Source organism: Dipodomys spectabilis, unplaced genomic scaffold (assembly GCF_019054845.1).
Source record: "Dipodomys spectabilis isolate Male_0828 unplaced genomic scaffold, ASM1905484v1 ptg000030l, whole genome shotgun sequence".
Classification (NCBI taxonomy): Eukaryota; Metazoa; Chordata; class Mammalia; order Rodentia; family Heteromyidae; genus Dipodomys; species Dipodomys spectabilis.
Window position 1 is genome coordinate 6,788,908 of NW_024870707.1, and position 13,964 is coordinate 6,802,871.

General features: G+C 38.1%; 2 protein-coding genes across 2 annotated transcripts in view; both read right to left on the reverse strand.

Moving 5' to 3' along the window:
* Positions 1-13,964, reverse strand: part of LOC122105153 (membrane-spanning 4-domains subfamily A member 4A-like) — a 41,150-nt gene that overhangs the window by 21,426 nt on the left and 5,760 nt on the right. The gene's annotated exons all lie outside the window — the stretch shown is intronic.
* LOC122104825 (membrane-spanning 4-domains subfamily A member 4A-like) overlaps positions 468-13,964 on the reverse strand; it is a 28,114-nt gene continuing 14,617 nt past the window's right edge. The window contains exons 3-8 of the mRNA XM_042675748.1: positions 13,239-13,397; positions 7,384-7,512; positions 7,133-7,189; positions 5,218-5,361; positions 3,647-3,748; positions 468-750 (exon numbers count right to left, since the gene is read on the reverse strand). Of these exons, the coding sequence (XP_042531682.1) occupies positions 643-750; positions 3,647-3,748; positions 5,218-5,361; positions 7,133-7,189; positions 7,384-7,512; positions 13,239-13,397 (699 nt within the window). The 3' untranslated portion in view covers positions 468-642. The remainder of the gene's footprint in view (positions 751-3,646; positions 3,749-5,217; positions 5,362-7,132; positions 7,190-7,383; positions 7,513-13,238; positions 13,398-13,964) is intronic.

Below are 13,964 nucleotides of genomic sequence, written 5' to 3' on the forward strand. Positions count from 1 at the left end.
TCACACACAATAGCTTGTGCACATATAAGAACTTTACTAGCCCGTGGTGCTTTTTATGAGCTATGGAAAGAAGCAGGAAGACAGGAAAGAACCATACATCTTCACTTCCTGAAGAAGAAAGAAGTACATCCTTATAGGCATTAATGGCTCACATCTGTAATCTTAACCACTCAGGAGGCTGAGATCTGAGGACTGCTGTTTGAAGCCAGCCTGGGCAAGAAAGTCAGTGAGACTCTTATCTCCAATAAACTACTAAGAAAAAGCCGGAAGTGGCACTGTGGCTCACATGGTAGAGTGCTAGCCTTGAGAAAGACAATCTCTGGGACAATGTCTAGGCCCTGAGTTCAAGCCTCAGGACTAGCACCAAAAACAAAAAACAAGAAACAAAACTCCTCAAAGGCAGGGCAGACACATGGCAAGAACATTAAACGAGAAAGCAGAAATATGAATTCTGTACAAAGACATCATTAATTCACTTCAGTAATATCTTTTGGCCTTTCTGACTCTGACAACTTAATGCCCTTACATAAAATATTTTAGGATGAAGAAAATACATTCCAGGTGCTGTTGACCACCTGGCAAACACATCCATGAATATGAACTGGGTTCTGTTACTCTCTCAAATATAATTCTTGAACTAATTCAGGATAAATCTGTTGTTGATTTGCTGGTGGCATGCAAATTTCCTTCAAATGGTGCAGGAGATGTTGCTTTCACTGTGTGAAGATCTGATGGCAGGACTAACACAACCTGTGAAATCAATCAGAATATTACTGATTCACCAAAGGTCCTCAGAAATCCCTTTCCCTTCAGACATAATGTCACAACCTCCACAGCCTTCTCTCTTGTCTTTGAATCTCTTAGTCATCTTGGGAGGCATTTGGGCATTTGTTAGATCAGGCTAGATCTAGAACGCATATTCAGTGAGGGATCTTTGGCCTACAATGCTCATGGCCGTTGCTGAGACTTGGAGTGAACCAATCTAATGCGTGGATGTGAGCCCAGTGAGGTCAGGAAATCAAGGTGTTACACAGAAGGCAGAGCCGTGCTTGCAAACCTATTTGCACTGTTGATGACAGAAAGAGATCCACAGCATGATTTTCTGATTACTGCAAAACCATGCTGTCCTATAATGGCAGAAATTTTCACCAAACTAAAATACCACTGTGGTCCTTCTTCCACAACCTCGTGTGACATACAGCTGTTTGGGGGCAGTGATGGACAAGGAAAGATAGAAGATACAGGAACATAGACATAGACCACTGCCCTTCTCCTTTCACACAGGAGATTCAGTGGGAGTAACGTTTACCTGCTCTATACATAAGCTAGAGTAGATGGAGCTCAGTCTTAAATATTTAAATCTGGATCCAGGCACCAGTGGCTTATGCCTGTAATCCTAGCTACTCAGGAAGCCAAGATCTGAGGATCTGGGTTCGAAGCCAACCTGGGCAGAAAAGTCCATGAGACACTTATCTCTAATCACAGAAAAGCTGGAAGTGGAGCTGTGATTCAGGTGGCTAGCACTCGAGTGCTAGCCTTGAGCAAAAGAAGCTCAGGGACAGCTCCAAGGCCTGAGTTCAAGTCCCAGACCTGGCACTATCTATCTATCTATCTATCTATCTATCTATCTATCTATCTATCTATCTATCTGTCTGTCTATCTCTATAATATAGATATATAATCTATAATATTTATAATAGCTATAGATAAATATAGATATGGATATAGATATCTTTGAAGTTCACTAAAGAATTATCTCATCTCCAAAATGCTTAATGCACTAGTATTCCCAGCTTTCTACACTTTCTGAGAAATTCGTACTTCTAGAGTGAAGTATGAGGGTAATGTGAAATCCCTGGAGTATGATAGGTCTGTCTCCCTTCTGTGGCCTATGAGGGGGTATAGTATTTTCTGAGAAATGAAAATATGTAAAAGATGAAAGGTTGTAAATATCAATATAAATAAGCACTCAACATTCTCAACAACCATGATCATTTTATTGTTTGTCTGGGAGTTGTGTCTGGGCAGCTGGTAGAGTTTCACTAGCCACTTCCCTTCCCTAGAACCCTTAATGCTTGCTGGATTCCCTGACCCTGCTATTCCTCGGTCCTCTTTCTGGAACTCTTTTTCTCTTTTTACATTCCACTTCCCCTTTCTATGTAGGAAATCTTTCTGCGTAGCAGCCCAGAGCATCTGCTGTGGGTTTTGGGGTAAGACAACAGCCAGATGTGCACAAGCTAGGAGAGAAGTTTTATCTCAACATTTCCTCAATAGTTATAGTAGCTAAAAGATATAATAGCTAAAAGATAAAAGATAAGGTAGTAGATAAAATTCTGGCACTCTAAGGGGGCTTCTCTACTGAGAAATGTTCTTGGACCTAAACCCAGGAGATGTCCTTTGATGTGGGAGTAATGGAAAAGTAACTTCTTTGCTCATTGAAATATGCAAATATGCATAATTCTAAGGTAAAACTCATGGAGAGAATGGCTATCACTCCTGTGAGTGGTCACTGATCAGTTGACTCTGAGTGTCTTGATATTCAAGCAGGACGCTGGTGGCCCACACCTGTAATCCTAGCTACTCCGGAGACTGAGACCTGAGAATTATGGTTTAATGCAAGCCCAAGGCAGGAAAGTCTGTGAGACTCTAATCTCCAATTAACCACCAGAAAACCGGAAGTGGGGCTGTGGCTCAAAGTGGTAGAGCACTAGCCTTGAGCGAAGAAGCTCAGGGACTGTACCCAAGTGCTGAGTTCAAGCCCCACAACTGACAAAAAAAAAAATCATATGAACTTCTAGCATGTGAGCCAAAAGCCTGAAAGCACTTGAAATCTTTGTCCTCAAGTGTCAGAGGAACTGGCTCCTGGGATGCCAGCTGAGGATTTGTGTGCTGTGAGGTTGTGTATGCTAACATGCATAGCCTCGGGGAAGAGAAAACTCCTTCAAAGTCTGGCAACAATCAGGATGCCCAGCCATAAAACTAGGGGAAGGCATGCAGAACATGCCCTTCCTGCTCCTCTGAATAATCCCATAAACAATCCCTCGAAATTCCCTTTGTGTGCATAAGATAGCTCACCAGCAATTTGCTTGTTCTTTTTAACCTTTGATCATGTAAAACTGCTTCACATTTGTTGACGAAGGTTAACTTTTCCTGCTTACTGACTCTAGATTAACTCCCATCGTCTGCATATATGTAAGACGGTTACTTTCCTTGCCTGTATGCCATACCTAAGTATGTGATGCTTTTAGTAAGCTTTGTCTATACCCACATGGTGCAAGCCACTCTCTGCCTACCAGACACTGAGCTCCCAGTCTCGCTGTGAACAGCAACACTCAAGATTTCCTCAGGGAAGAACTACAATGACCTGAATTCTACATCTGACGGGAAATGAATTCTGCAACATAAGCATGGGGAAGAAGCAGAAGCTGCAGATGAGATCTCAGCCCAGCCAACTCAATGACTACAGCCTGGTGACAACCTGAGCAGAGCAGAACCGAGCAGAGGGCCCAGCTAAGCTGAGCCCACACACCTGAGCTCTGGAAGCTGAGAGATAACAAACGTGTTGTTTTCAGCCTATATGTACAGTTGTACAGTTGATTACACAGCAAACAACAAGTGCCCTATTCACATGAAGGCCAATACTCACCCCACCAGGGTTACAACAGGTTGCTTTGCATCCAAATGCTGAGAGGGACACAGCAACGCAGAATTCCAGCACGCTTAGCATGAGCACCATGCCATCCAAACCCTACAATGAAGCCATAACAAAGGAATGTGAGGAACTGTGGAGACTGTAAGTTTGAGTAGTATACTATTAATCACCATGGCTGCTGGAGAATGCCTTGGCCAAGTCATAGACTTCCCAATGTCATTGTTTTCACTGATTAGGATGAAAATTGATTTCCTTCCACCCAATCATTTTTCATTACAGAACTGAGATATGAAAGTACCTTAAAACATTGAAGGAGTAGAAGGCAAGAAGAATTTTAAGATAACTGTCATTTTAGGCTTTCTGAGAACTAGCAATTCCATATAACTGATCCAATAATACGATATATATGTAGGTTATTGTAGGCAACGACTTCCAAGAAGATCTTAGAACCTGTGGACGCATCCAGCTACATAGTCAAATGGAATCCAGTTTTCAGATGGAGTTAAGGATAGTTGTTAAGAGGGGGTTTTATTCTGGATGGTTTAGGTGGATCTAGAGTAGTTACAACATTCTAGAAAGCAGAAGCAGGAAGAAGTACCAAAGCCCAAGAGATGCGGATATGTTGTGATGCTTCATTTGAAGATCAATCAGGAAAGTCAGGAAACAGAGACATCTACTGGAAGCTGGGGGAAAAAATCAAAACTGATCTTTCCACTAGCTCTCAGAAAGAGATACAGCCCTAAGACTTTGATTTTATCCAAATGAGACCACTTTCAAACTTATGATCTCTCTAAGAAAATAAGTCTGAATTATCTTAAGACACTAATTGAAAAAGACAAGGAAATTACAAAAAAAAGCAAATGAAAAATGGAAGGAAGCCAACAGAAAATAGAGTGGCCAAGCAACATTTTAATGGTAAAATTCAATGACATATTTAAGTTTTCTATGATGTAACACAGTAACACTTCTTCTTGTACTTACAAAATGCTGTGTATGTGATCATTTGGAGGATGAAGTAATAGCGATAGTATCTCAATGAAGGCAAACTTCAGAGCAAATGTACCAAAGATTGAGAGTTGTGGGTCATGATAGTTGAGGTGACAAGGGACTAACCTTACAAGGATTTTCAGAGATATCAAGGATACTGGCTTTCTCTCAATTTATGGGATGATGTTTAAGACCATTTTAATTTATTACTAAAATCATGTAACTCCATCAGGATCCATCAGGAAGCTCGAGGCAGGGGGCATGCAGGACATCTGGGCTCTATTTTTGGAAGACATAACTTACTCACTGATCAGCATTTGTAAATTAAATAGGAAAAAATCATATCAAATGCTCCATGGAGAAATTCTTAAGAAGGAGTAAGTATTCTATAACATGAACCTCCTTCAGCATAGAGAGAGGAGGAACAGTATGAGGCCTTCACTTCATGCCTAAATCAAATAGAGGTCTGTTTCTCAACCATTTCCAACCTTCCAGAAACACAGTGTTCTTGGGGCTACCGGCAGTGCAGCAGAGATCGCCCACCACTGTAGCATCCCGTGAGAAGAGGATATACTCACCAGTAGAAGGATGAAGGACTCACTACTTGGTATGTGACCGTAGCTATAATCCTGTAAAAAGATCCTCACGCTGAACGCACTGATTATAATCCCCGCCGCAGCAAACACAGAGGCAACGGTGTTCAAGACTACACTGCACTGCACCTAAAAGGAGTAAGAATCACTAACAGGTCACACGATCAGGCATGCATCTGCCCATCACTTTACAGCCTCTATTTCTTTCCCAATGTGCGTCATCTTCTTTATCTTGATTGTTACAACACTGTCAACTTACCTTTTTCCTTCTTGTGGTTTAAACTCTAATCTCTTAACAAAACAAAAATGTGGCATTGACCCTCCTGGGTTAAATACATCAAATGATTCCCTGAAGTGTGAGAGCTAAATGCTACGTTTCCCAGCAGGAATTCCAAACTCCTTTCCATAAGAGCTGGTGGCCTGGTCTGTCTGCCTGCTGCTATGCTCTGCTCTGGGTGCCTGGCCTCCCATGATTCGCGCAGTGCTCTTTGTAATATAGCTCCACTGGGTATCACTTCTTGCATTGCTCTTCTCATGTAAGAGTATGAGTTTTAAATGTTATATTAATGTGTGCTGGCATGTGCCTGTAATCTCATCATTTAGGAAGCTGAAGGGAAGATCAAAAGCTTGAGGCCAGTTTGTGCTACAGAACAAGATTTTGCCCTAAAAAACAACAAAGCCCTCCTCTCCCCAACCAAACAAAATTTACCATGAAAATCTGGGAGGTTCAATATGAATTTTTAATAGTAACAGGTGGAAGATATGCCAGGGAAACAGGTGGAGGCCAGTTTTAAAAGGCCCAAGTCTATCTTTGGAGAGAGAAATATCAACTACTGTCTTTTGCCAGAAAAATGCTTCTGATCTACTCTTGATCTTCCATTTTATTGTCTTTGTGACTGATATACAAGCAGGAGGTTGATTACGGAATTGGATTCTTCCACAGTAATAGCTGAGTATGAGTGTATTTCCTGCAAACTCAAAATCCTTTCTGGATATAAATTAAATACACATTTGAATCTGGTGGTCTAGGTGTCATTGTCATGGACTTCTACTTCCCAAGCTTTGTTTAAATGTTTCCACCTCAATGTTTCTTCTCCAGAATTCTCTGCATCTATACATAGGCTCTCTGAGCAACAACTTTCATGCAAAATTCAGTCCTATATGAGAAATGCTATCACTAGATAACTGTTTGGCTAAAAATTTTAAAAACAGATAATTCTAGATTAAACTCCAAGGACCCATTGCAACAATGAGATGTACAAAACACTATGTTGAAAAATGACTTTAGGGGTGGGAGTGTAGTAGGGGAAAAACAAAGGAGGAGGAGCCAACAAAAAGCTTATTTTAAAAAAAATTTAAAAAACTCCAAGTCTCTCTTGCTTTTTCAAAAACAAAGGCTCAATAGCAATGTGGACATGACCATATAAAATGATGCTTACTGAAATGAACTCAAAGAAATGGAAGCAAGAAGTGTTTTTTTTCTTTTATTGTACTGTTTGCGATTATTTCTTTTTTTCTTTCTTTTTTTCTCCCTTTAGTTTATACCCTGTTGTCACTGTCTTTGATTTCTATACCCTTTGTCTTGTATATAAGTTTAGCTGATTTGGGGAAGGGGAGGGAAATCACAGAAATGGTGGGACAAAGAGTGAACCAATATAACAGCGATACTCACTAGACAATACATTAGAAATGAACTTTACAACTTACAGGGGAAGGGAGTTGGAGGGAGGGAAAGTAGGAGAAAATGAGGGAAGGGGTAACACTGTTCAAAAAACAATATACTCATTACCTTACTTATATAACTATATATCATCTTTACAATAATTTTTTTAAAAAAACAAAGAAGCGCATTCTGTTTACTCTTACTCTTTTGATACCAAATTAAAAAAATACAACTCACCAGAGATCTTATAGTTCTTATTCTTGCTGCAACTGTCAAGGATCCTGAAATAATAAACTAGTAATAGAAGGAAAAATTCAAGGTTGTTATTAATGCCCTAATCCATATGAGAAAAGTAAATAAAGATTAAATAGACTTCTTTCAAAGTATTAGATTTACAAAAATAGACTTGAGTAGGATTCCATCCAAAACCCAGAATAGACTAAAAGTGTTATTGTATCTCTAATTATACAGGAAGGTTTGCTACTCACCATCACTGACCCCCAAATTGTGAACCCCAAATACACTGAGATGGGAGCTAATCTGTAGAATGGTAATGTGGTACTCATCATTATTATTCCCATGCTGAGGTTCATAAGGGCAGTCATTATCTGGACAACCTAGAAATGATAAGAAAGCAAAAACAGGTTAATGACCACAGTAATAATGTCTAAACTATTTCCTGTCTAACCACAAAGTTAATCTCATTCTAGATCTTTTGAGGTACTCAGTTCAACTTTCAGGAAGTTTTTGCTCTGCTCACAAAAAGAAGAGTAGATATACTAACTTACCAAAATTATCCCTCAGAATATTTGTGTAAACACAGTCAATTCAAGGCAAGAAGGTGAATACCAAAACCTGTCCAGAGATGCTTTTCTGATACCCAGGATAGTTATAAATAGCAGACAAAATTACCTACTAATTAGGAAGCAATTCTTTTACTAAAAGAAAAGTAGATATAAGGTGAAGGGAAAAAATGGACAAGTATGACACTGATTTGAGCCTGAGGAAGGAGTTTTTGAATGCAGTGCCCTAAAAGTAGGAGAATTGGAGTGCAATTATACCCATGACATAAAATGGTTCAAAGGAAAGCAACTTACTCAGATTTGTGAGGTGCAGTGAAAGCAGTGTTCAAAAGGTAAATTCATAGTACCGAGTAAATATATTAGAGAAGAGGAAATATAAAATCTAGTACTTCAACTTTCATCTGATAAGGTAGGAAAAGATACATTAAAGTTAAAAGAAAAAGATAAAATTAGAGCAGAAATCAGTAAAGGTAAAAACAGGGAAAAATAAACATAAGCAACAAAATCTAAAGATGAATTTTAGTATAAATTAAAGTTTTAAATGCAAGGCTAGCTGTTTAAGAACAGAAAAGGGAAAATACCAATGAGTAATATCAAAAGTTAAATAGAGGCTATCACTACAGAATCCAGGCACATCAAAAGTCAAATGAAGGGCTATGAGAAAACCTGTGCCTACAAGTTTGAAAACCTAGATGAGATGGGTAAGTCCCTAAAGAAAAGAAAATCCATGAAAGCCAACCTTTTTCTTTACTAAATTATTTTATGGCATTTACATTGTACAAAAGTATTTCGACTTAGCAGATCAATTTCTAAGTGTCGTGTGCCTTGCGCAGTGCCACTTCTCCACCGCTCTCCTCTCTAATCTGTCTCAACCCTGCGCTCATCTCCTCAAGTTCTAGTTAATCAAACATTTTATTTCATGATAAAAGTCTATCTTAATAGGCTTGTGACATTAAGTAAAACAAATCAATAGCTAATAATAGTCTAAAACAAAAATGGCTAGTCCCAGAAATTTTCAGAAGTCAATAATGCCTGCAGAAAACACTGTGAAAATTACCTATAGCTTTTCCATATTGTACCATTCATAAGGAAATTGAAAGCCTTGAGGCGGGGCAGAGGGGGGGGTCAGAAATCACATTAAGAGAAGTATGTCAGATCCAGAGAAACACAGGCTGTGTGACTTCCCTCATTTATGGTAACTAGAATGTGCCTATAAATCTATAAGTAGACATACTGGATGTTTTAAAAAATACACTGGGAGATGATAAATTATACACGTCTGTAGTCATTCACACACACACAGCAAGACCAAAGGAGGCTATTCTTAGGAAAAGATCTTATAGGCACAATAGCTGTTTGTATCTGATCATACAAAATAATGTTTATCAAAATGAACCCTAAGAAATGAAAATAAGAGGTTATTTTCTTTGTTGCTGCTTTGTTTTCTTTTCCTTTTGTCTTGTTTGTCCATTTATGTGTCGTTGAGAGGGTAAGGGAGGCATAAATGGAGGGAGGACACAGGGTTAACAAATATAGCCATGGTACTGACTAGACACTAGGTTGAAAATGAACTACACAACTTGTGGGTGGGGAGGGGAGGGAAAAACTTGGAGAGAGTAAAGGAAGAGGTGACACTGTTCAAAAAGAAATGTGCTCTTTGCCAGACGCCTATACCTGTCACCCCTCTGTATATCACTGTTCTAATAACAATATTTTTAATGCATGAAGAAAAAACACATAATGGTAGTGCTTTATAACTGATTCTTTGAAGCTAGAAAAGTCAAATGGACATTATAAGAAACAGAAAACTACTGACAAACATCTATCATGAACCCAGATACTAAAATTTTCAACTAAATATTAGTAAATTCAATCCAAAATCTTTATATGAAAAGAACAATGATATTACAAACAAGTGTTTATCCCAGACAGACAGATGACAGATAGATAGATAGATAGACAGATAGATAGATACTTTAAATAATCTACCACATCAACAGATAAGAAAGAAATCATGTGATCATATCAATAGATGCAGGAAAAACAGGACATATTCAAATGTCCAGTCATAAAAAGTCCCCAGTAAAGTAAAAATAATAAGTTTATTGATGCAATTAAAATGCACAAAAATCCCCATATGTCTACCTTCAAAGCAAGTAGTGAGACATTCAAAGTTTTCCCACCATAATAATTTTTTTAAAAGACAGGTCAGTAATCCTTTGCTACTCCTTCAATATTGTACTGGAAGTTCTAGTGAAGCTGATAAGAAAGCCCTTAAGTGTGTATTTCCTGATGCAGAAACACAAGAAATATGAACCACAAAGGCAACATGATTGTTATCTAGATAACAATTCCACAATAACAGATCCTAATGGCATTAAAATATATGAAATTCTGAATAAAATTTCAAAATAATGGTTATAAAAATTATCAACAAAATCCAAGGAAATGAAAATAAGTATCTGAATGAATTCAAAGACAGCAAAGAAACAAGGAAGAGAAAATGCGATAAAAGAAAATGCTGGAAAAAATCAAATTTAAATTTTGGAAATGAAAAAGTCAATAAGTCAAATAAAGAAAACTGAATCAAGTTGAAAACAGTATAATAGTTTACTACAAAGTAGACACACTAGAACATTCAGCTGATAATAAAGAGAAAATATGAACAGAAAATTCAAGACCCCTGAAACACTGTTAAAATACCAACCATACAAATCATGGGCATAGGAGAAGAAGATAATGATTAAGCTAACGGCACAGAAAACAAGTTCAATAGAATCACAGTAGGAAATTCTCCATGGGCATCCAGGTAAAGGAGGATTATAATTTCAGGCCTGAGCAGCATAAAACATCTCATGTGCTCTGTTACAGGTGAAACATGAAGTATATGGAATGAAGAAATACTGTCAGTTCTTCCCAAATCCATCTATACACTCAATAGCTTCAATCAAAATCCCAAGAAATTGTTTTGTGGATGTCAGAAAGTTGGTTTTTAGAGTTTATAAGAAAATGTAAAAAACATCCAGACTTTGAAATACAAGGTTGATACTACCTAACTTCAAGATATATTACACAAGTTACATAATCTATACACTGAGTCCACAAATCAATGTATTTGTGAGCCTTTACATGTAGGGCTAAAGACCATAGAAACAGGCACACATAAATGTGGTTTTTAGACCTTTGACAAAGTAGTAAAAGTGATACAGTGAAGAAAGGCTAATATTGGATAAAACAGGACATACAAAAGTAAAAAGATAAATTTATATGCATGCCTTTTGGCTTTCACAATATTCAATATAAAATGATTCATGCGTCTAAATATAAAACTCAAACCGATAAAATTCCTAAAAATACGATTTTTTAAAATACACTATCAAAGGTATGAGCCATGAAAGAGGAAATTAACTAGTTGAATTTATTAAAATTAAAACTTTCTGGCAAAAAATACTGTCAAGACGTGAGAAAACAGGACACTAATTGGGAGAAGAGACTTACAATCGATTTACAATGTGTTGTAAAAACTATACAATGAGCCCTTAAAATTAACACTAAGCACATAAACCCCTGGTTAAAAAGAGACACTCACCCCAGAACATACAAAGAGGCATACGGCAATTGCTCCACATCACATATCGTAAGGGAAGTGCACAATGAAACAACATTGGGATACCCCTGAATGCCTACTAGAATGGCCAAAGTGCAGAACACTGACAAATGCTGGTAAGTATGTGGAGCAACAGGAACTTTGCTGTTTAGAAATGTTCACAATGACACAGACACTTGGAAGCATTTTACAACATGCCTGTTGTTTCAATCTGGTTTGCCTCCCCCCACCCCCAAAGGTTTGTGTGCTGAAAGTATGATCCCTGTCTGTTAGTATGGAGATGGTAGAATCCCTAAGAGTTTGGGCCTACTGAATGATAGCTAAGTCATCTGGGAATCATCCTTGCAAGGGAGCTGCTCAGTCCTCCTAAGGTCAAGTTGTTATCAATTCAGGCTACACTGTGTGGCTGGCCTTCTCTGCACACGGCCCCATTCCTGTCCACTTCCCCACAGATTGTGACATCCTTCATCAGGATGCCACAACTTTACTGTTTGGTTGTTCTAGCCACCAAAAGTACAAATCCTATACACCTGTTTCCTTTAGAAATCCCCAACATTCAAGACAATTTTTCCAGCAATACAAATACAGCCTCAGGTGCGACAGTGGGTCATTAGAAGTTCATCCATTGTTGCAAAGGCAGCACTGATGGGAAAAGAGAGGGAAAAGTGGCTCACGTGTGGATTCAGAGGATCTATGTGTTATGTCTGTATGGTCCACTCTGTTTTCCTGGGAACTTAAAACTACTCTAAAAGCAAATTTAATTTTAAATACTTATTCATATATTGAAATATATACTTATTAAATATTAAAATACTTATATTTATATATTGTATATATACATATCTAGCACATGTCAACATATATGACCTACTTCATGGAAAGTAATTTTTTTTCCAAAAATTATTATAGGGCTGGGAAGGTGGCTCAGTGGTAGAGTGCTTGCCTTGCATACATGAGGCCCTGGGTTCAATTCTTCAGCACCACATAAGCAGAAAAAGCTGGAAGTGGCTCTGTGGCTCAAGTGGTAGAGTGTTAGCCTTGAGCTGAAGAGCTGAGGGACAGTGCCCAGGCCCAGAGTTCAGGCCCCATGACTGACAAAAAAAATTATGTATATTATATATTGTATCTTATTTTATATATAATACATTGTATTTTGTTTTACATATTATATTTCATTTTCTAAAAATTATATTAGATATGTAATTTATTTTGTTTTATATACTATATATTATATTTTATATATTGCTTTATTATTATATATAACATTTTCCAAAACTTATAATATGTGTCATATATAAACACACATACATGCATATATAAGCACACACATACAAACATATATGTAAACACATACACACACACTCAGTAGAGTAGTGGAAAAAAGTAACCACAACAATGTTTTTTCCCGGTGGTTTGGAGTTTGTGCAAACAATAAACCTGTATATTCAACGTCTCTTTGCCTTTAGCTGCCATTCTTCAAACTTTCTCTTTCTTGTAGGCAGCCCTCCTGCGACTGCAGATGTAAATGCTCAAAGGATTCCCTATTTCTTGTATTCTGAGAAGCAGGCTTAGAGAGGGTATGGGATGTAAAGGGACCACGTGGATCCACCAATCACTCGGCAGGCCATGCAGGGAGACTGGCAGGTGTACTCATTTCCTTTGGCTGTTTGTCCATACCGAAGTTAATACAATTAATCCTGATGATCCACAACAGAGATCAATATGCAGTCACTTCATTTTTAAGACAACTAAACAGAGTATGATGCGAAAGAATTATACCATTTTTCAAATGACAAAATCTGAAAAATCAAATACTGCTGAGACCCGGAGTGTTGATGCTTAGTCAGCCTCACAGGAGAAAGTGTGCCCCAGCCTGAGAAGTGGGCCATTCACTGCGGCACTGCTCCTTCTCACAGATCCACAGCTGACTTACCCCTAGGACTTTGGGTTCCCCCCTCAAGAACTTCTCCGCCAGCCCTTTCCATAGGTATGAGTGCAGAGCTGCAGGCTGCCCCCCTTGCGGTACCCCAAAGCCAGCCTCCAAGGTGGTCTGTCCCAGGCTTTGCATGGCTATCATGGCAGCAGGAATGTTCTGGAATACAAAACATAATTTAGGATGAGGCCGTGAAACTGGTCATGTAAGTACATGACAAATCTGGACTGACTTTCAGATGTTACAATACACAAGGGTATAAGAAAACAACACATTAATGGGTTGGAAGGAAAGACAGAGAGAGAGAGACTATCATGTGATATTAAGATGATGAATGTGTGGAAGCAGGAAATGTGGCTAGAATTATGGTAAATACACTGAGAATTAGAGAAACTTCTGTCCATTCATGTCACAGGTCTTCTCACATTGAGCTCCAGTGATATTACTGCCTATTGCCTAGATCATAGCCATTTTCCCATTGAAGGAATCATGTCAAGGTGATTGAACACAATCAGAGACCTTTGTTTTGGTCTTATCCCTAATCCACACTGTCTAATATAGTTTTAGGTACACAATCACTATGATCTTTATCATTTAATGAAATGCATAATTTGATCATTTAGTAGCTTGCTAGTGAAAAAAGATGTACTTTTCATTTCAAATATTGGAAAACAAGTTAAAGATAGAGTTTTCTTCAAAATGCATCTTTCAAAATTTAATACAGTT